At 40.1% G+C, this 19,737-nt stretch overlaps 2 protein-coding genes across 3 annotated transcripts in view; both read right to left on the bottom strand.

Annotated features, from left to right (window-relative positions):
- LOC140951496 (glutathione S-transferase omega-1-like) overlaps positions 1-7,649 on the bottom strand; it is a 13,018-nt gene extending 5,369 nt beyond the window's left edge. Inside the window, exons 1-5 of one of the 2 annotated variants that reach the window (XM_073400758.1) lie at positions 7,480-7,648; positions 6,908-7,070; positions 5,655-5,755; positions 3,399-3,519; positions 1,809-2,291 (exon numbers count right to left, since the gene is read on the bottom strand). In XM_073400758.1, the coding sequence (XP_073256859.1) occupies positions 2,047-2,291; positions 3,399-3,519; positions 5,655-5,755; positions 6,908-7,070; positions 7,480-7,569 (720 nt within the window). In that variant the 5' untranslated portion in view covers positions 7,570-7,648 and the 3' untranslated portion in view covers positions 1,809-2,046. Of the gene's footprint in view, positions 1-1,808; positions 2,292-3,398; positions 3,520-5,654; positions 5,756-6,907; positions 7,071-7,479 lie in introns of those variants that run through there. The other variant, XM_073400765.1, reaches the window with a different exon arrangement.
- A 662-nt stretch (positions 7,650-8,311) lies between these two features.
- The window catches only part of LOC140951513 (protein MMS22-like), a 92,450-nt gene continuing 81,024 nt past the window's right edge, over positions 8,312-19,737 (bottom strand). The window contains exons 23-39 of the mRNA XM_073400775.1: positions 19,555-19,641; positions 19,104-19,256; positions 18,524-18,569; positions 17,831-17,911; positions 16,862-16,974; positions 16,331-16,391; positions 15,722-15,838; positions 14,876-14,974; positions 14,225-14,278; positions 13,916-13,962; positions 13,477-13,555; positions 12,493-12,551; positions 11,766-11,860; positions 11,043-11,103; positions 10,404-10,461; positions 9,767-9,900; positions 8,312-8,901 (exon numbers count right to left, since the gene is read on the bottom strand). Of these exons, the coding sequence (XP_073256876.1) occupies positions 8,808-8,901; positions 9,767-9,900; positions 10,404-10,461; positions 11,043-11,103; positions 11,766-11,860; positions 12,493-12,551; positions 13,477-13,555; positions 13,916-13,962; positions 14,225-14,278; positions 14,876-14,974; positions 15,722-15,838; positions 16,331-16,391; positions 16,862-16,974; positions 17,831-17,911; positions 18,524-18,569; positions 19,104-19,256; positions 19,555-19,641 (1,438 nt within the window). The 3' untranslated portion in view covers positions 8,312-8,807. The remainder of the gene's footprint in view (positions 8,902-9,766; positions 9,901-10,403; positions 10,462-11,042; positions 11,104-11,765; positions 11,861-12,492; positions 12,552-13,476; positions 13,556-13,915; positions 13,963-14,224; positions 14,279-14,875; positions 14,975-15,721; positions 15,839-16,330; positions 16,392-16,861; positions 16,975-17,830; positions 17,912-18,523; positions 18,570-19,103; positions 19,257-19,554; positions 19,642-19,737) is intronic.

Here is a 19,737-nt window from a genome sequence, read left to right as displayed (position 1 = left end):
TGTATGCAAGCTTTTAAACTCGAGATCAGGTGTTTGTATAAGTAACTGAATATTGGCGGAGCTGAATTAACTGTGACGAAGACCTCTGACTGCAAAATGGAAAACGTGGTTTTTGGTTCTTGCTGTTTCTTTCCATTCTGACGATTATTGGAAATGGATTTATTATATTCCTTGTGTGCAACAAACGACAACTTCGCACCAAAACCAACGCGTTTGTGGTTTCACTCGCAGTTGCAGATCTCTGTGTTGGGATATGTGTGTTTCCTTTGCTGTTTTTGTACGAGATGACAAGAGATCGCAGCTATTCGCAAGATTTAGAAAAAGGCTGGATTGATAGTGCGCTGGTTTTTTCAAGATGCCTCTGTGGTGTGCCTGTGCAGTTTAGTATTGGAGCGGTATATTGCCATCGTGATGCCTTACAAATATGTGACTTTTATGACCCGTCGGCGCGTCATACAATTGATTGCGCTTCCTTGGACGATAACAGTTATTTTTATTTCGCTTGAATCTTCACTCTGGATAGGTTTAAATTCATTTTTCTTGCAAATTTCGTGTGGTTTGCCACTATTTTCTTTTCGTTTTTGCCATGTTGCATGGTTATTTTTTGCTTGGTTTCAATACTGTTTGTTGTATATAAACACAACCAACAATTTCATATTTTAACACGACAATTACGTTTTAATTATCGTGTTTCGTATAAAACCTACGAGAAATCTGCCGTTATATTGATGTCAGTTGTTTCGGGTTTCTTTCTTGCTTACAATGTTCTTGCTATACGCTGTGGTATTCTGTTTATCTTGAACAAATGGTGTTCAGATTCTAGATACAAAATACCTGTGTTGGTTATTAACTCCGCTGTTAATCCGTTGGCTTATGCATTTTTCAAAAGGGACATAAAGAAGGAAATAATAAAACTGATGCCGGTACAAGCTGGCTATAAATGGCAAAAAAACAAAGTAGCACCAAACATCTGAACTGGACTGAACAGTGGTACTCGTATACAAGTCGGTTATTGTAAGAAAACATTGAAAGTGAATTGTTGGAATAATGAAAACCTGGAAAAATATATTGAATATAGTGCAAATGAATGAGCTTCAGGGAAAACCAAAAGATAGGTAAAAATGAAGTGGTTTCCTTTGCTCTATTACTGGAGCCAAAAGTGAGTATGTGAATAGGCTAAATAAGAGGTAAGGTTTTGTTTTAGTTGTATCAGTTTTATAGCTCTTCTATGTACTAAGTCTTATCTTCATAGACAGTTTACTAATCAAGTTGTTACAAAAGGCAGACGTCAAACTGAAGTTGTTGCCTTTTGCCCTGCTGTAATAGGTATTCCTTAGGAGTTGGGGAGTCTTGTCGGAAAAGCATCTATAATCATATCTGATGCGAGATTTTCTTTGTCGCAAACGGCGATCCATGCCACCTAGAATAGAGTCACTCGTGACTCAAACAAAGGAATCGACAATGATCGCGTCATTTAGCTTTGTACTCATGACATGTAGACCTATAGTCTTGGAGACATAGTGCAGCGATTTCCTGTTTTATTGATTTTTTATGCTCAAATGCATCTTTGGAAGAAAAACCTCATTTATGAATTGACGACTGACATGTCACTAACTCAAGATGGCATTTTAAGGTAACCGAATAGAGCAACTAAAAGCATACTACTGTAAGGAGAGAGGGTAGGGTACCTCTGGAAAAATCTAGAAGAGGACCGTTTTTGCAACGGAGAGTGACTATGGAAACCCTCTAATTTCACCTCAACAATCAATAAATCAAATCTATATTAATATTAAATGTGTAAACAAAGCTTCGCTTTTAGCTTTTGGCTCAACCCATTTATTACGCTGTTTGTAGTCAACCTAAGCAGTTGAAAAAGCGAGAACTAACATTGAAATACTGTTTGAAATACATGTATTAAAGGACTTAAGGCCATTTACTGACAGGTACGTTTGCTGTTTCCACCGATGATGTACTTCTGATCTAGTCTACAACACATAGCGTATAACAACGAAATAAAACCGTTGTTGTTGCAGTTACTGTTTTACATTATGGTTTCTGATCAATGCCGATGAGCTGGGCTTCTGCATCACCACTCTTGAGGCCATCATAGTACTTTAAGTACATTTCTGCCGGATAAGTGCATTCCTTTACTGCAGGCACTTCATTCATGGCAGCGCACCATGCAGAGACAGCTGGGAACTGGGTCAGGTCTAATCCAATCAACGCTTGCCACACAAGGAGGCGTTCAAAAAATGGCCATATTAGGAAATCTCCCATTCCGGGTTTATCGCCTTTCGGAAGAAAATATTTAACAATTAATGAATGAGGCTGAGTATCTTATGAAGAATTATGGAGATCGAGGAGGGTGTTACGGCCTCGACGGATAACACCCTCCGAGATCTCCATAATTCTTCATAAGAGGTATATATGATAGGAAAGCCGAATTCAATAATTGTTTCATTATTCATTCAAAATAATTCCTAGTTTAAAAGCAAAGCTAAAACATGCTTACCTCCATCGATGTTTAGTGCACGTTTAGGGTTGTTCAGCTCCGCAAATATTCTCCAAATAGTAGATCTCGCCCTTCGAGTTGTGTTCTTGCTGTTCTTGCCATGTTTTTAGCTATAATTTCGCCTTGTTCTTACTCTTGAAACGAGTGAAATGTCTACCATTTTTTGTTATCACAACCAAGACAACTCAACCTCGTTCCCAGGTCTTCTCTGTTAACCTGCAAGAACGCTGCATTTTTGACGTCATTTCCTCGTTAAACATAAAATTCTTCCAAATTTGGTGATCAGTAACTGGTTATGGTGAATTATGCGTGTGATTTTAGCCTATCAGAATCGAGGAAATACTTTGAATGAATACTAAAAAATCTCAAGTATCAAGCACAAACCAAGGGTGGGAGGGAGAAAGGCAAGAGGAAATCACGGTAATGGTGAAGGGAGGGGGGGGGGGGGGAGGAAAGTTTACACTCACAATTAAACCTCAACTGGGCGTGTTCAATCAATTTTAACGATCAACTATAACACCTATAAACTTGTGCAGCTTTCAAAGGCTTCATAATTGAGGGGGCAAGGGTAATATAAAGATTTTCATGGGGAGACCAGCCATCCTCTTGGTTTGCGTAAACTTAATGGACGCCGGACAGCAAATGCGCATCCAAAAAAGTGAAAAAAGGGTAAAGAAAAGTTAGGTAAAAGAGAAGAAGTTATAGGTGAAAGTCGAGGGGCCGTGTGATTTTTTTGTCCGGAATCGTCCTTGCCTTTTGAACACACTTGAAGTTGGGAAGCAATAATTTGGTTTGTATAAAGAACCAAACTCTTAAGTGCTCAACCTGGAAAAAAAGACATTCTTGCTTTTTACTTCCCTCTGCCTGAGTAGCAAAATTGGCTTACCTCCAAGATACTTGTCATTTTGTTTGAAATAATTGTCAAATGCAGACAATCGTTTTTTCAGTTCTTCCTTGGGTTCTTCCTCACCAACAGCATAAAGGGTTTTGAAAAATGCAGTCAAAAACTGCAAAGAACAATCAAGGACATCACATCACATGAGAGAGCTCTCCCTTAAACAGAAACTGTTGGAACTGCCCAGCGGTGTCAAGAGCACATAACCAGGAAGAGAGAAACACCCATACTAGGCCTATGTCACGGCTTTTTGACGGACTAGTTTATTTTTAGATACATTTCGGGGAAGTTTTTCCCGCGAAAGTAGAAGTTCCGCTCCGTCTGTGAGCCCATTCAACTACAATATATGAATAAGAAGAACTAAATGTCATTAAAAGGTCAAAAATGCCATTCTAAGGTCTGTATGTTTTGCTGACTGATTTGCGGGATTTACAAGATATTCAAAATTCGCGCCAAAACCGTTCTAATAATAAACTGGTTAGTGAAATCGCCCTGACACGGGTATATAGAAGTTACTCGCTCCGGCTTATGAGTAGACTGTTCACAGTCCCCTATTTTTCAGTGAGATCGTCGAGAACGAGCGCGTCTTACAGTTAATGTCGGACCCAAGATGGCTACCCGTAACGCAAAGCGCACGATCTCGACGATCTTACAGAAAAATAGGGGACTGTCAACAGCCTAGCTTATGGGTTCGTGGTGAAGCATAACATGTGCAGACTACAGACTGAACACCGCATACCGAAAAAACTCAAGCAAAATCTTGAGAGCGATTGGCTAAATCTTGCCCAATTGGGATTACCCATGTGCCAATTCCCAAAAGAACTGCTAAAGGCTAAATATTTAGCCAAGGTTTGCCAGTCACCAGTTGCATGGCTACACAGTTATAAAGACTATTATTTTTGTTATTTGCAAAAATCAACAATGGCTCAGAATAACCCATGCACTAAACATTTATTAGGGGGTCAAGAAATGTGTTTTTATTGGTTAAAGAACTCTGAGAACTCTGTCCACAAATTAAGGCTCTATGCAACAGTTTTACTGACAATTTATATCATTTCTAGACAATTATTTCAGACAACAAAGGTCAGATCAGCAAAACACCAGTTTCGAATTATCAAAATTCATACTTGGCTTCATCTTCATACCCCCTTATCTGCATTAAATGAACTTTTCGCCTAATCCATGTTCTCTCGGTACAAATATTATCAAAAATAAGCGAAAAACAATCCTAAACAAAAAAATCAACGTTTAAAATAAGTACAAGTATGTAAGACTTTTCACAACCACCACTTCAATTAAACACACTGTAACAACAATATCCCTTCAAGACCAAATTAGCACTTCCACAACTACCTCACTGCAACACCTAAAATCACTTCTACCTCCCCAAATAATTATTTTTTGTCACTTCATATTAAATTCTACAAGAAACAAGTTTCACTGATTAACAAACTACAGCCATGCATTATCTTACCAATTCGCGTTCAATATATCTCCATGCATTCCACCTAACGCATCTTAACCAACCCCTAAAATATGCGACGTTACTGCACAACTTACACATCCCTAATACACAGAAAAGTTCACCCACACCTAGTACACCGACGACCAAATATACGCTCCCACAGCGTCTTGTTTCACATGGAACACTTTTCTTTGCTTTAACAAACTGTTGTTTCACAAGCTTCTCTTCGTGAAAACTTTACATTAATGGCCCCCAAGATCAATACAATGCATCAAGCACTCATTTTTCTTGATTGCCGGGACCAGGTTTGACAAATAAATTTGGGTAAATAAACACAGGAAGTCGCGTCGGCGGGAACTACGCGCGTAAGCTTGTGTGAAATTTTGTATTTTTAAAAGCGTACCACATTCAACTTCAGCCCTTGCTCCCCTGGGAATTAGAACACATGTGCGCCAGGTACCGCCTTATGATTGATTGACAACTGTCACACCACTTGGTCTCAAGGGAATCTACATTACATCAGATTACACGTTTTAAAGCTCGATCGAGAATTTTTCTGCCTGTTGCCCAGTCTTGGGCGGCTCTATTCTGTTGCCGCCTCGCCATCCTCGCGTCTTCGCTCGGATGGCTCGTTGGCAATAATTCATTTATTTTGTTTCACCCCCCCCCCTCCCCCCGCCCCTGCCAGCCTCAAAGCCCAGTATGAATTTTGATTGTTTGAAACTGGGCTATATTATATCGCCAGAAATATAGTAAGATAGCAGAAAAAAATGGGTCCCTACCGCCTTTCCCATTGTTTCTACAATAATCTTCTGCTTAGATTTTTTGACTGGATCGCTAGGATAAAGCTGAGGTTTATCAGGAAAAGCTTCTTCCAGGTAATCTGGGAAAAAAAAAAACAATAATAAGTGAAAAAAAAGACATTAGAAGTATTTGTGGAATGTCCGTGAAGCAGAAAATAAGTCAATCAGGTGTTTAACCAGCAAAGCACTGAAGCGTTTCCGGGTTGTTACACAGGCTAGGTGTGATAAAATGAAACTGCTGGGAATACAAAAATTATCAAATTAATTGTAACTTTGGGGTTAATTAATAGTCGCGTTTCCTAAACTTATTATTGTGATTCGTCACTGGCACAATTGACCTCTTAGAATCAAATCAAACTGATCAAAATTTTGGACCTGCATACCAAAGATCTAAGCAAGATTTACAAAACATGACAAAATCTTCATGTTTGGTGTTTATCGTGCCTATACTGAACGAAAAACAGCAATTCAAAGACTCCAGAATTTACTAAAGAAATATATAGACGTCCGGACAGTGTGTCAGGCGATCCATGTATCTCTTAGTAAACTTTCAAGTTTCTAAACAGCTGTATTTTGTTCAATATTGGCACGATTAAAGGGACAGGTTTACGGTTCAGCGCATGCTCATTAATTTCCAATGTATTATTAATTCTATCTGCTAATAATCCCACTCACATGCATCTCAGCGATCTCAGAGTATATTTCAAAGTAGAAGTGTATTTCAGAGTAACCTGAAGTAGGATGGAGGAGTACTAACATCGCAGAACAAATTAGTGGAATATGCCAACACTACCAACGCTGAATTTGTTGCTGACCGGAAGGTTTTATTCCATGGTTGATGAATTTACAGGTATTTGCACATAATTTGATCAAATGACTGCCAGGGGAGATTGCAGAATGGTTCTTTGACAACATTATGACATGATCATATTGCTTGCACAAATGATACAGCATGTCCCGGCAGAACAGCATTTTGATTAATGAGCATGCGCTAAACCGTAAAACCGCCCATGGCTATGTGCTGTGGGTCACGTCTCGTGTTAGCCATCTTCTGTTTGAAATAATACACATAAAGATAAAATTACTTAAAGAAAAAAAATTGGATGTTTTTTCTCTGAATTTTTTACTTTAATCAGCTACCACCAGAAGTGAAATTAAACAGGAGAAGAGTTAAAGTGTTGCGTGCATGCGTCCCCCCTGGGCAAGCTACAGAACGAGCTACATGTACCTACCACAGCATATCGCTGACTCATATATAACGGCCCCATCAGGTTGTTCGATCACTGGAACTGTTCCACCAGGGTTTAAATCGAAGAACCAATCTGGTTTGTCCTTTAAGTTGACGTTTACGCACTCGTAATCAATACCTTTAGCGGCTAGAACGAGACGAGGTCTCTGTAAACAGATTATAAAAGAACGCGAATTTTATAACATCATTCGTTGCAATACCTTATCATTAAAGGCGACCGCACCAAGGATTGTGGAGAGTTTTTCAAGAAAAATATTAAACAACGGAGTACAATGTACGTGGAAGAACGTGAAATAGCGTTGGTTGAAACAAAAAAAGTTCACAATATTAATAGCAATTAATCACGCATATTTTTCGTCACGCTTTGCAGGTTTTTTTTTTTAACAGCAGTTTCATGGATCGAGTAAAGGGTCACAATTTCTTCCTTTCTTTTGATTAATTCTACTTTTCTTCACGGGAAGCGTTTGTGTTGCTGATTTTGTAACTCATGCCTACCGCTACGAGCGAACATCGGGGTGTTAAGAATGAATGGAAGAACGAAAGTGCTGCACTGACCTGAGCATATGGACAGAATCGCAAGCTGTACAGACGAAGGCGGTCGTCTTTAAAGGGTGGCTTTTCAGATCCCTTTGAATAATGACCCATATTCAACGCTGTATCGAAAATGTTCTGCCAGCAACTCGACTATTTGCACTCTTCAAATGTAACGTCACCGTCACTGTGAACGAGTTGATACATGGTGCATAGGTAATTAGCTCAGTCACGCAACATTTGTAGCACATCACGCAAACATCCTGGCGAACACATTGAAACTGCAGCACACGCAGAACTTATAAAATCTTAGAACTCGTACTCTTATATTAAGCTTTAATAAGGCTAAATGATATGCACTTTCACTGATGACACATTTAGGTTGCTTCTACTTTCTTCCTTTTCTTCTTCTTATATTCATATCAAATTCCCAGCGGTTGAAGCCAACCAAATGTAATGCTGATCAGACACTGATCGAGCTAAACAGCACTCTGTCCATGATCCGCCTTGTCTTCGCCGCTGTTTGTCCACGTGGTCCTTCCATTTTTGAAGTTAGCCAAATGCTGGACCGTCGGGCAGCGCTAAGTCTGCTGCTGCCCCAGCCTCGGGACCGGCAAGACGCCAAATGCTCCGCATTTTCACGGGAAATGGGAACAGGTAAAATGGACTAAATGCATTAGGAACTTTCGCGTCGTAGTCAGCAGAAACATAGGAAGACAAAAGAAAGTTTCAAGTGTGGTCTTAGTGTTTCATTTGTTGTACCAGAACATATGAGCAAGTACAGAGTTCTTGTTTTCTTTATTAGTATATATTCAGTATATTCAGTATATATTCATAACTTCATTATCATCCGGGTTTATAACGAACCAATTCAACGACCTGCTCCCAGTTGGCTTGTTAGCTTAATTGGTAGGGCGCTGCACCGGTGAGAAAAAAGTGATTGAATCCCCCTATAATGTAATTTTTTGCCGATTAGAGAGCTGCCGCGTTCGTTCGCTCCAGGCTCGCTAACTGCGGCAGCAATAATATTTTTAAATATAACATACCCTAACCTAAGCAAAGTTCTTTTACTACATTGTTCATATAGTATAGTATTGGAATTATGTGTAAGGTAATAGTTGCGATGATGACACGCGGGAATACTGGCCTTCTCTGGACACTCCTAGGAAAGTCACGAGGTATTTTACCGGCAATTTGTCCCTGCGATACATTGAAGGTCGCTAGGAAGAGAAAACTCAGCTCGTGTAGGGCGACCTGAAAGGGACTACGCGTCGAATCATTGACACAAATGAATTTGAAACTATCGTTAGCCTGTCTGGCTAAGCGGGTAAATACACAGGCAGATGCATCAGTCAATATTGCATTGCAGTGTCTTCCTCCTCCACTGCCTTAATGGCCACTTCGCCGCTATGTCCAAGTTTACTCAGGAATGACTTAAATGATGACCTACAACGGACGATCAAAAAATGGTCTCAGTATTATGAGAGGACAATTTCGTCTTAACTCTTCAAGTCCCAAGAGTCACCAACATCCATTTTTTTCTAACAATTTCAATACATTACCAAGAGAAAAGGCTACGAGAACTAATAATTAAAAATGATCATCAAAGGGAAATGTTCCGATCTTTTCTCAAATTTTCTCAACTATTCTCAAAGGAAATATATGGAGATCAGTCTGGAGAATTAGTATTTGGATAGTGGGACTTACTGGGGGAGCAAGGGTGGCACAGTGGTGAAAGCAATCGCCTCCCACCAATGTGGCCTGGGTTCAAATCCCAGCGTCAACACCATATGTGGGTTGATTTTGTTTTTGGGTCTCTCCCTTGCTCCCAGAGGCTTTTTTCTCCGGGTACTCCGATTTTCCTCTCTCCTCAAAAACCAACTCTTCGAAATTCCAATTCGATCTGGAACGCATCCTAAGTGCCCGGGGTTAAACAAATTACTATTACAAAAGGGTAAAATAAGGCGTAGCACTGTACGAACAAAATACATGCCCCACGTTTCCGATGAGGTGGGAACACAAGATGACTGCCTGAAATGCATGAAGTGGTGATTTTTACACTGCACTGTCACCAAAAGACAAAAAACTGACGTAATTGATTGATGTTGGAATTGATTTACTACTTAAAAAAGTTAAAGTGAAATAACTTTGTCCAGCACAAGTGAGCAAAAAACACTTTTTGTCCAAAAAATAACACGACGAACGAAGAATCTCCCACAGCAAACATAGTTTACGACTCCTATTTGCGATGGCATGAGCCCGTAAATACCGGAGTCAAACAAACACTACAGATTTTATTCGAAAAACTAACCTCAACTGCATATCTGCTCCCACACCCCTTTTTTGTTCGAGCTGAATCAAGGCTTGTTTTCCTGCTTGAATTAACCCTGCCAAGAGGTCTGGATCGAATGTAGCTAGTGTTTCAAAGGTTTTGAACACCAAACCCTGGAAAGAGCAAAGAAAACATAGTACAATCAACTGTTATTTGAAAAGTCCGCATTATTTCCTCTGTCTCGAGTTTTTCTTTGGCTGGCCACTAGTCTAGACGACGATGGCAACGGCAACAAAAACGGCAAAATTAAGTTTAGATCAGCAAAACAACAAGTTTGCACGAACATCACCTTTTTGCACATTTCTTTGCCGTCATTGCATGACTATGGCGTGAAAGTGCCTAAAGTCACGTTTTATTATGAAGGACGTGACCACAAGACTAGCCTGCGAGCAAGCTCTCCTATTTGGGCAAGCGAAGCGAGCCTCGCGAGACCTGTTTCACTCGCCCAAACAGGAGAGCTTGCTCCCAGGCTACCACAAGACAAAAATTTCATTTTTTCTTAAGATATTGCCCCCCAGAATTCAAACCCCCAGGGATATTCGCCAAAATTTGAGAAATTCAACAGATGGAACAAGAGCGTACAAGCCGTGTAACGTTAATGGCATACGCCTCCTACCTGGGCTCGTGTAATGTTGCTGTACAAGAAATCTCTCAAGTGAGGAAGGAGAACATCTCTAACGAACAAAAAAAAAACGATTATTCACACACGCAAGTTTTCAATAGTAAGTTTTAGATTTCATTGGCAATGTGGATAGGAAGGATGACGGGACATTTTTGACAAAGAAAGATTTGAGTTACCATGGGAAGCTATGGGATTAGATGGTCAGGTTGGAGTGAAGACGAGAGAACTCGAAAACGCTTTTTTTTTTCACTTCAAGACCATTGCCTCTCCTTTTTTTTTCAGGAGATACTACAAATTTACATTGTTCAGTGTTGCAAGCGTACTCGGCCGGCCGGGAGGGAAAATATCAGAGGGAGCCGGGGCCATAATCTCTCGCTCTACCATATCTCCACCAATCTCATTCCCAGGGTTAACTCTGAAACGAGGTTAGATTTCCACTTCGACCACCAAAAACTGATGAAAACATAACTTGAAAGTCAGAGGTCTAGCCCCGGTTATTGAAACGTTGGATAGCGCTATCCCTATCCAGTGTGTAAGTATTAAGGAAACCAATTGAGTTATCCATCGGACAGAGATTTATTCAGTGGATAGCGTTATCAACCTTTTGGACAACTTGGGCTTGTTCTCTTATACCTTGAGTTTATTTCCGGTGCTGTTCGGCAGGCTCCAAGCATCATACGGAGGATTTCACTCGCTGAAGGGAAAAATTATGAAACTAAGCATTATGATCACATAAAGAGGCATATAATCAGTCCAAATGGCCCTTATAGATGATTACGTCAGACGAAAAAATTTCACCACCAAGCCTCGTTTGCTCTACCCTGGGTACCAGAGGCTTTTCTCGCCTGCGGCGGGAATTTTCGGTGTTGGCCGAAGGCCGAAGCCACGAGCGGCGAAGCCGAGAGAAAAAACGCGCGGGTCATATATAAAGACTTGACAGAAACCGGAAACCGCGCTAGAAAAGTCTCTGGCACCCAGGGTACGTTTGCTCAGCAAAATTCTTCTACATTCTGTGTGCATGGGTATTCTTTTCAACTCTACTTCCTTGGGAATTCATTTCTGTAAAACTCCGCAACTTTACAATTTCAAAACGAGGCATGATGGTGAAATTTACTTGCCTGGCGTAAACACGCATAAGGGCTATTGAACTAGTACTTTTTAAAAATGACGGTTTCCATTCAGAATATTGAAGCTTCAATGAAATAGATTGGATCTTTAAGATGACTCTAACAGCTCGAGTTTTCGCCTGGAGAAAATATCATTCCTATTCTGGAGGCAACATAAATAGACGCGCTAGCAGAAAGAAAGGACAGGACAGAGCTACAACAATAACAGCATTCTTTGTAAAATATGTACCTTGTCTTCTTATTTCGGGTGGTTCATTTCCCGGAGTAAACTGGTTACACGCCAACAGGCAGCCAGTTATGGCCGTAAGCAGTACGGGGGTGTTCCTGCAAAATAAGGCCCTAGTTTGTTAATTGTTTTGCATAATTTATGTAATGAACTTTCGCCGGTTAATGACCTTGGCGCAAAGCAAAGCGTATTAAAACCTTCATTTGTCGGTTTTCCTCTATCCAGTTTCTCAGCTCACACTGCTTAGTTTGGGAAAAGAAAAACAACATCTTTTTCCTATAACGTTGAATGGCCCCAACTAAGGCTTTTCTGTGAATGAAGTGAGAGCTAGTAGAGAAGACGGAAGGAACTCGGCATCCTCTGTCTCAGCTTGCTGATATCTTTGCATTACGAATGGATATTTCAGAGCCATTCGATTTATCAGTCGACCTTATCGATTCCAACGATTGATCGATGTGCAAAAAACTCCCCGGATGTTTGTTGTCATGGAAACCATATCGCTGCTAGTGGAGGAGTGAAAGGGTGCTCGAGATATTTTATCTTCCCCCATCCGCCATCCCACGGGTTCACAGGCTAATAGCAGTATCAAAGTGTTAAGTTACACAAGAAGCACATCTCTTTCACTTTGTTGTTGTTTTTTTGCGAATCCCCGGCATTATAGCGAGCCTGAGTTCGCGCTTACTGTAATTAAGCGTCTTGGTGTGTAAGGTCAAGGTTTCGCTGTTCTCACCTTGCTGTTTCGGAAGAAGAAAGTGTCTTCTTGAACAGTTGTTCCAAGAAGTAAAGTGTCTGCAAATGAAAAGCAGCAAATAACTCGATGAATCTCCCACCCTTGAGTAAAACGATTAGCTACTGCAAAAGAACTAAATACCGTCGGTTGCATCTAAGCGTGGACACGAGACAAAAAAAAAACATGTTCTAATAGGTTGCCAGACATGACGTGTTTTGCTGCCCAACATTTAAAGTTTAGCGGGCCAAACATTAAGTTGTTTACATATTTTTGATCAGCGCGTTCCGCTCATCTTTTATTTTTCTCAATTTTCAGTAATATTTCTTGCCCTTCGAACACCCTTACTTGATTAGAGGCCGCGGCGTGGTGAATGTTTTAGCATTTCTGGAGCAGCGTTTACATTGTATTTCAAAGTCGTATGGCTAAATTTGTAGCTGAGACAGATTCGTAACGGTCTGCCTTGTGGCAAACTATGAGTTGTACCCTACTTGTTATTTTCTTTTTCCTATAATCCTCGAATAAACGCTACATTCTTCTGATTGGGCGCTGCGTTTCTTCGGGCGCGGGGTTTTTGCGATCGTGTAAACACGGCATCTAAGACGGGCACTTAGCAGTTTCAGTAATTTTAGTATCCGTCTTAAGGTGATGTTAGAGGGGACGATTCGCAGCGACGATGTTCAGAGCAACAAAGCGTTGCAATGTTGGAACAATGTTGTAACTACTGAAAACAATGTCGCAACAATGTTGCAACGCTGTGTTGCGCTAACAATCGTTGTTGCGAATCGTGTCGTGTAACATCACCTTTAGAGTGACTGCTCGAGACAATGAGATAGTTTCCATTTCAACTTCCATTAAAAACTATGTTTTATAACTGGGCGACTTTTCGCGCGCTAATTGGTCGAGAGATATGGTCTACGAGAGTGTCAGCGGTAGACCATGAAAAATTGCTGTCTATTTATTGAATGGAAAGTTAAGAAGACTTACCGATGTGAGGTTTGCAGGCGGCTGAGGTAGGTGAAGGAAAGACTCGCGAACGATCTCTATCGCGAACTGACGAAAGTCACTAAGGAAAGTAAAAGAGAGACGGATCTTAACAGCTTAAACTGAAAGGAATGCGATGGCGTACAAAGCGAGTGTCAAAACTTTGCACATCTCTTTCTTTTTTCACTGACAACGCTCGTTAAATATATTTTCCCGAAAAAAAATTCAAAACTATTTTGTTACACATTAACATAACAGAAATAATCTTCGATCACTAAATAACGTGTTTCATTCGTTCGCCTTTCATTATTATTATTTTTAAATATACAGGGAAACCTAACTTTGGTTACTCTGGGAGACAGAAAGGAGAAAAGAGGACTATAGCAAAAGGAGGGAATTCTAGTTATCTAACTGGTTTGAATATTTAGCTCCATGGACAAACCTGCTCTCAGAAGTTGGACTGGCTAAACAAGAACCTTTCAATACAACCTTGCAAAGTATAGACAGGAAAAGGAAAAATTAATAAATTAAGAAATAGTGTATTTGTATTAGTCACTATGATGTGCAAGCTCGACTGTAGTAAAGTTGTAAAAAGCTGCAGAAAGCAATGCCCGCAGAATTATTCACCAGTGGTGATTAACAGAGAATAAATCCTGTCTTCTCTGTGTTTTCAGAGTCTCGTTTAGGATTTCAGTCCCCAATTTGTAGTTCTAGGACACTTGAAATTATATCCACATATTATGCTTCGTACCATAAATGGATTCTTTGTTGTTATATTGGACGACTGGGAAGCTGTTTGCAGCATCTAGAAAAAGGAAACTCATGGCTGTTACTTTAAATTCTATTCACCTACGCGTGGGAGAATTTAACACAATATTAGGAATAGACTCTTACTTGTACCCCCAACAAAGGCGCTAGCTCTAAGCTTATGGTGGCAATATACGGAGATCTGTATGAACCTGTCCACCCTCCCGAGCCTCGACTTCGTTTCATTCGTAAATTTAAATTCATTTTCCCGCCTTTCAATCGTGGCTTCGCCCCATGCTCTCTCCTCCACTAGGTCACTCTGTTCGCTGCCGCTTTCTACTGAGGCGGAATGCGGGAAAGGTTGATTGAAACAATTGGAGAAAACTGTACATTTTTACCAATCAGAACTGAAAAAAAAGGGCCGCCAACTCCAAGCGCGGGAAAAGCAAGTGTAGGCAAATTTCTTATGGTTTCGGTTATAACTCCTTATTGGTTGCGAAAGAAGGGTATGACTTTTAGCCATCGCAAAATTATTACAAAACCAATACAATTACTTAGCCATACCTTACATGATTTTATACACAAAAGGTAGTCTATGCAATAAAGAGTAACATACAACGCTATCAGTCAGGGAAAGCTATTAACACATCTTTACCTGGTTAAAAAGACGAAAGTACGTGGTAAACATTTGCTTGATTTTTCTTCTAATAAACTCGTCTCGCTTGAAGTCTAAGCAAGCAAGACCCTGTAGAAACTAGATTCAAACAAATTACAAAGTCATAATGACAACTTCAGTTTGTGGTCAGCTGAGTCCAGTTGCAGAAAACCTAACTCCAGACATAAATAGTAAATAGTCTATAAACAGTTTCATTGGGAAGAATGTATAAAGGACGCAAACGAGACCAAGCTGGTCCCAAGGCAGAACGTGAATTTGAGACCTCGAGAATTTTAAGCCTGTATGCTTTTTGATAGCCTGCAGAGCAGGCGTTTTTTAATAGAAACCCTGAGGAACATTGATCACGGCCGCCATCTTAAAAAGCAAAAAACAAACTCTCCCTTGAAATCAGTTTTTGACTCGCCCCAACTCTCTGGTAGTTTTAACGTCCAAGATGACTGGATAGCATTACTCCCGAAAAAAAAAAATTATGGATCGCGCTGCAAAATACGCCTGCTTTGCTGTTTTTACATGACGTCACGGCGGCCATATTGGTGTACAAAAAAAAACTCTTGTGTTAATTGAACTGTTTTCTCATCTAAAAATTTTCATTTGATCGAAGAAATCTGCATAGCTGCAGACCACGTAAGTGAAAGCGCTCTATTGTGTGGTGGCCTGTGTTTTATCAGTGTTCTGCGTTACTTCATTTGTTGGTCGCACCATTTAAAACGCCAGGAAACTACAACGCGACTTCCCTGAGCACTAAACGACCCTTACATTTAGAAAAAGTTATCTAGGACACCTAAAATAGAGTAATCAACTGCCGCGGTTAGTTTGAATAGATACCTGATGTAGGTGAGTCTTGATGGACTGCATCACAAGAGGTGCTACTGGTTTTTTGCTGTTCGGTAATGGAAGAGCAAATTGATCTACTAAGCGAGGGAAGAGACAACGGGGCTGCGTCTGGAAAATAACGATAACACATAAGGAAAAATAAATTTACGGATTTTTGAAAACGTTACGTAGACTACGGCCAAATAAATGTCTTTCGTCAAGCAGTTTTTTCTCGGCCAAAAACTACCTCCAAAGTAGGCAATATAAAAGCTAAGAGCGAAACCATTGCTTTTTTTCTCTTTTCCTTCTTTCTTCCTCCTCGCTCTTTCTTTTTTAGTTTCCTTTTCTTTCGTTAGTATGATTTTTGAGCTTATCAGGAGCAAAAAACCTGCCTCTTGGCCCCTTTTTACTCAAATGGCTGCAAATTTCAGTAGGTTCGTTTTCAAAAAATAGGCTTGAAATAAATAATAAAAAATAACGCTCACTTAGTCGAAGTTTTACTATCTTTGACATCTGGCTAAGTTTTGTCGAATAAATTAAGGAAACAAAGACGTATTCTCTTTAGGATTCGTCTTTTTTAAAAACAGCCTTGCTGGTTTTCCGATAAAGCAAATCCCCTACCTTGCTGTATATAATTTTATAACAGTGTTTGGTCAGCAGTCCTGCTACATGATAAGCCAACCTAAATCGAAAAGAACGTGATGGAAAATGTATATTTAGAGAAAAAACATTCAAAAACATATATGCAGTCAGTTTCGTGCTCATTTTCGTAGTTTTCAGTGCTTTTAATGCAAGATACCATTCCATTAAATCTCAGTGGTCTTAAGTTTTAAAACGTTTTGAAAGTTTCTTGAACAAGAAACAGAAGTGCTACTAATCTACCGTTCGGAGTCCATCCCCTACGTACCAGTAGTTGAAAAGCAACATAATGATATAACAAGCTGTGGAAAAGGGTATTTCTGAGAATAAAACTTTGCATTTTCAGGGGAAAAACATGAAAAATCTAAAACGGTGGCTCCAGTCACGCCCTTTCACCTCGGTGGGGGTATGCGTTCTGTCTTGCACGTACGTCGAGGTTTAACGTAAAAAAATCTGATGTGGCGCTTTCCTGTTTCGCTGTTTCTCATGTAACAATGGTCCAATTCAACGTACCGTAGCAGGTCGGGAGGCCCGGCATTTTTAAGCACGTGATCAACATATTTCATGACATCACCCAGGTATCGTTGTACCTTCTCTCGGAACTGGATTGACTCGTCAAACGTGGTCTGAAAATATGTCAAATGAGTTTTTCATGAAGTGGAGTGATGGCTTGATAATCGGGAAATAAATCACTGAATTTTGATAAAAAAGGGAAATGATAACCCATGTTAAAATCACTCCTAATACGACAAAAGTGAAAATCAAATACTTGCTTGGTGACGGCTAGATTTAGCGTTAATACCTAAACAAAATGTTGAAGGAAAATTTGGTGTGATGGACCCATCTTGGTGAAACTCCTTGCAACATACTTGACGTCGGACGTAAAGGCTAACGCCGGATCTGCAGCCCAGTCAAACTCTTGTATGAACGCAACACGTGCGCGATTACGTCTGACGCTAGGTTTTATGCAACTGGCCCCTGCGCGCTTGGGCAGATGGTTGTCAGTATCAGGAGTTTTGAGCATTAATATAGTACAGGGATCATACACCTTTTCAACTCAAACATTGAAGGTTTTTCCAGGGCAATCTTCGAAATTTCAAGGACTTTTTCTAGAGAGTGTGCCGGGTGCCTTTGTAGCTCGATGTACGTGTGCGCGAGAGTAATAAGAAACGAATGAACGGGTTTATACGTATTTCATGAGTAATTATTCTGTCCGCAATTACACTCTCTAATTTAAACTCAGCACACTTTAAAGCGTTCATAAGTTAGATTTTCTTCGATAAAAAAAATCAAGGATCTTCAAGGACCAAAAACCAATGTCAAGACCTTGAAATCAGACTCCTAAAATTCAAGGGCTTTCAGGACGCGCACAAACCCTGAGGGTAATTGTTAGTGAAAACTACATAAGTGCAAAAATATGCTGCTACCATCAATTTTGTTGTAAACCATATCTCTGTGACTGCAACATGCACTTGTACTTACCAATGAAGAATGGTAACGCCCAATTGAAGCAATAAACAGTTGTAGGGATGTTTCACTGCTCTCACCTGTCCCAAATCCTTTCTATAAAAGTCGAAAGAAGAGGTCGGTAATAATGAATGTATTCTACGTCAGGAGCCCATGAGCCGAAGAGAACAACTTCGATACTAGGCCTATGTTGCGGCGTTTTTACGGACCGGTTTATTTTTAGACACATTTTAATAGCACCTTTTCCCGCGAACCCAAGGCTTCGCTCCGTCAATGAGTGTGAAGTATAAGATATGAAAATGGAAATCTAAACGTCATTGAAAGGTCAAAAACACCATCTTCAGGTCTGTGGGTTCTGCTGACTGGTTTGTTGGACTTACAAGTTATTCTAAATTTGCACCAAAATCATTCTAAAAATTAACTGTTCGTTGAAAACGCCGTGAGTACATGTAAGTTGCACGCTCCAGTTTATGGGTTCTTGCTACGTACATTCAAACCTTAGCTAACCGCCAAACCTACGGAATGGAATTTTGTTTCACTCACCAACCTACGGTCACCTCAACATGACGGTACAAAGAGGTAATGGCCAACGTATCAACCCATCGTTAACACTTAGGGCAAAATGTTGGCATAGGGAAGGGGTAGGTGGGCTGTTTCCCAGAATCTTATTATATAATGATCATAAAAAAATATCTGATCTTCCAATACCTGATTCCTCAAAATCACCTCCATTTCAGGTAACTTAGCAACGGCCCTGTAAGGAAACAAACCATATAGCTGAAAAAATTTTCAACAACAGCACAAGGTCTCATTGGTCAATCCAAGGTCACATGACTTTTAACAATTAATGCGTTTCCCGCTTTATCAACAGGCATTTTCGGCTCCGCCTCGGGAAAACATCAGGACTCTCGGGAACTGACAGAATTAACCGTTTCCCTTGGGACAGGTCATTGAGTTTATTATCAAGCTCAATTTGGCTACTGTTGCATGGTACAATAGTATTTACTTTCCTGAGAATGCGTTTATTGATTAAAAGCAAGAACATTTATTTACCAAATGGGTTTACATCATGTAATACGTAACAGTGTAAACGACAGTGTAATTGAAGACTGGGATGGGCATTTTGTAATGTAAACCTTTGAAAATAATCTAATCACATATTCAACACAGGCCCGTGTCTTTAGATACAGAAATTTATTTGAGTCCCAGACTGTTGCAGACCCTCAAAAGATCCTATGTAAATCAGTCCTGGGAACATCCCTCCTTGGAAAAAAAACGGAGAAAATACCTTGTGAATTCAGCTAACCCCTCGTGAGAAGGAGGGAGCTTTAATAAACATCTGAACCAAGTGTGAATAACATTTCCTTGCAGGTTCTGTGCTTCAATAGCCGTCATTGCTTCTGAGCATGGCAAAATATGGCACAAAAATCGACAGCAAAAGCTGCAAGAGGCAAATAATACTATTAGTAAAATACTGACTACCTAAGCTAGAGAGTTTTCTCAGGCAAATGAGGACTGAGTACAACGAAGTTCAAGGGAAACTAGATAAAAAGCAAAGTGTTTCTTCAAATGGGTAGAAAAGGCGAATAGATTTTTATTGTTCTAAGATCCTAGCCAATTATGATGCTAAAGCACTAAAAGAATAACTATTAATATGCTTGTCGCTAAGGAAAGTCACTGCATGTGTCGCTGCATAAAGTTGTTGAGGATGGTGAAATATAAAGATGTAAATTCCAAACCTTGCCGATACTTCATCCTGAACCCCAAGCTCCTGGAAAAGACTGAAGAATGACACACCCGCTAGCTCCTTTACTTCTCCAGGGTGACTAAAAAGCAATCGCATTAAAGGAACCACAGCATTAAACAATACAACACAAAACTACTACATAATAAACCGGACAAGCTTTCCTAATTATTTTATT

This window comes from Porites lutea, chromosome 1 (genome assembly GCF_958299795.1).
Source record: "Porites lutea chromosome 1, jaPorLute2.1, whole genome shotgun sequence".
Classification (NCBI taxonomy): Eukaryota; Metazoa; Cnidaria; class Anthozoa; order Scleractinia; family Poritidae; genus Porites; species Porites lutea.
Note: the sequence above shows the minus strand (reverse complement) of the source record. Positions and strands in the feature narration are given on the sequence as shown.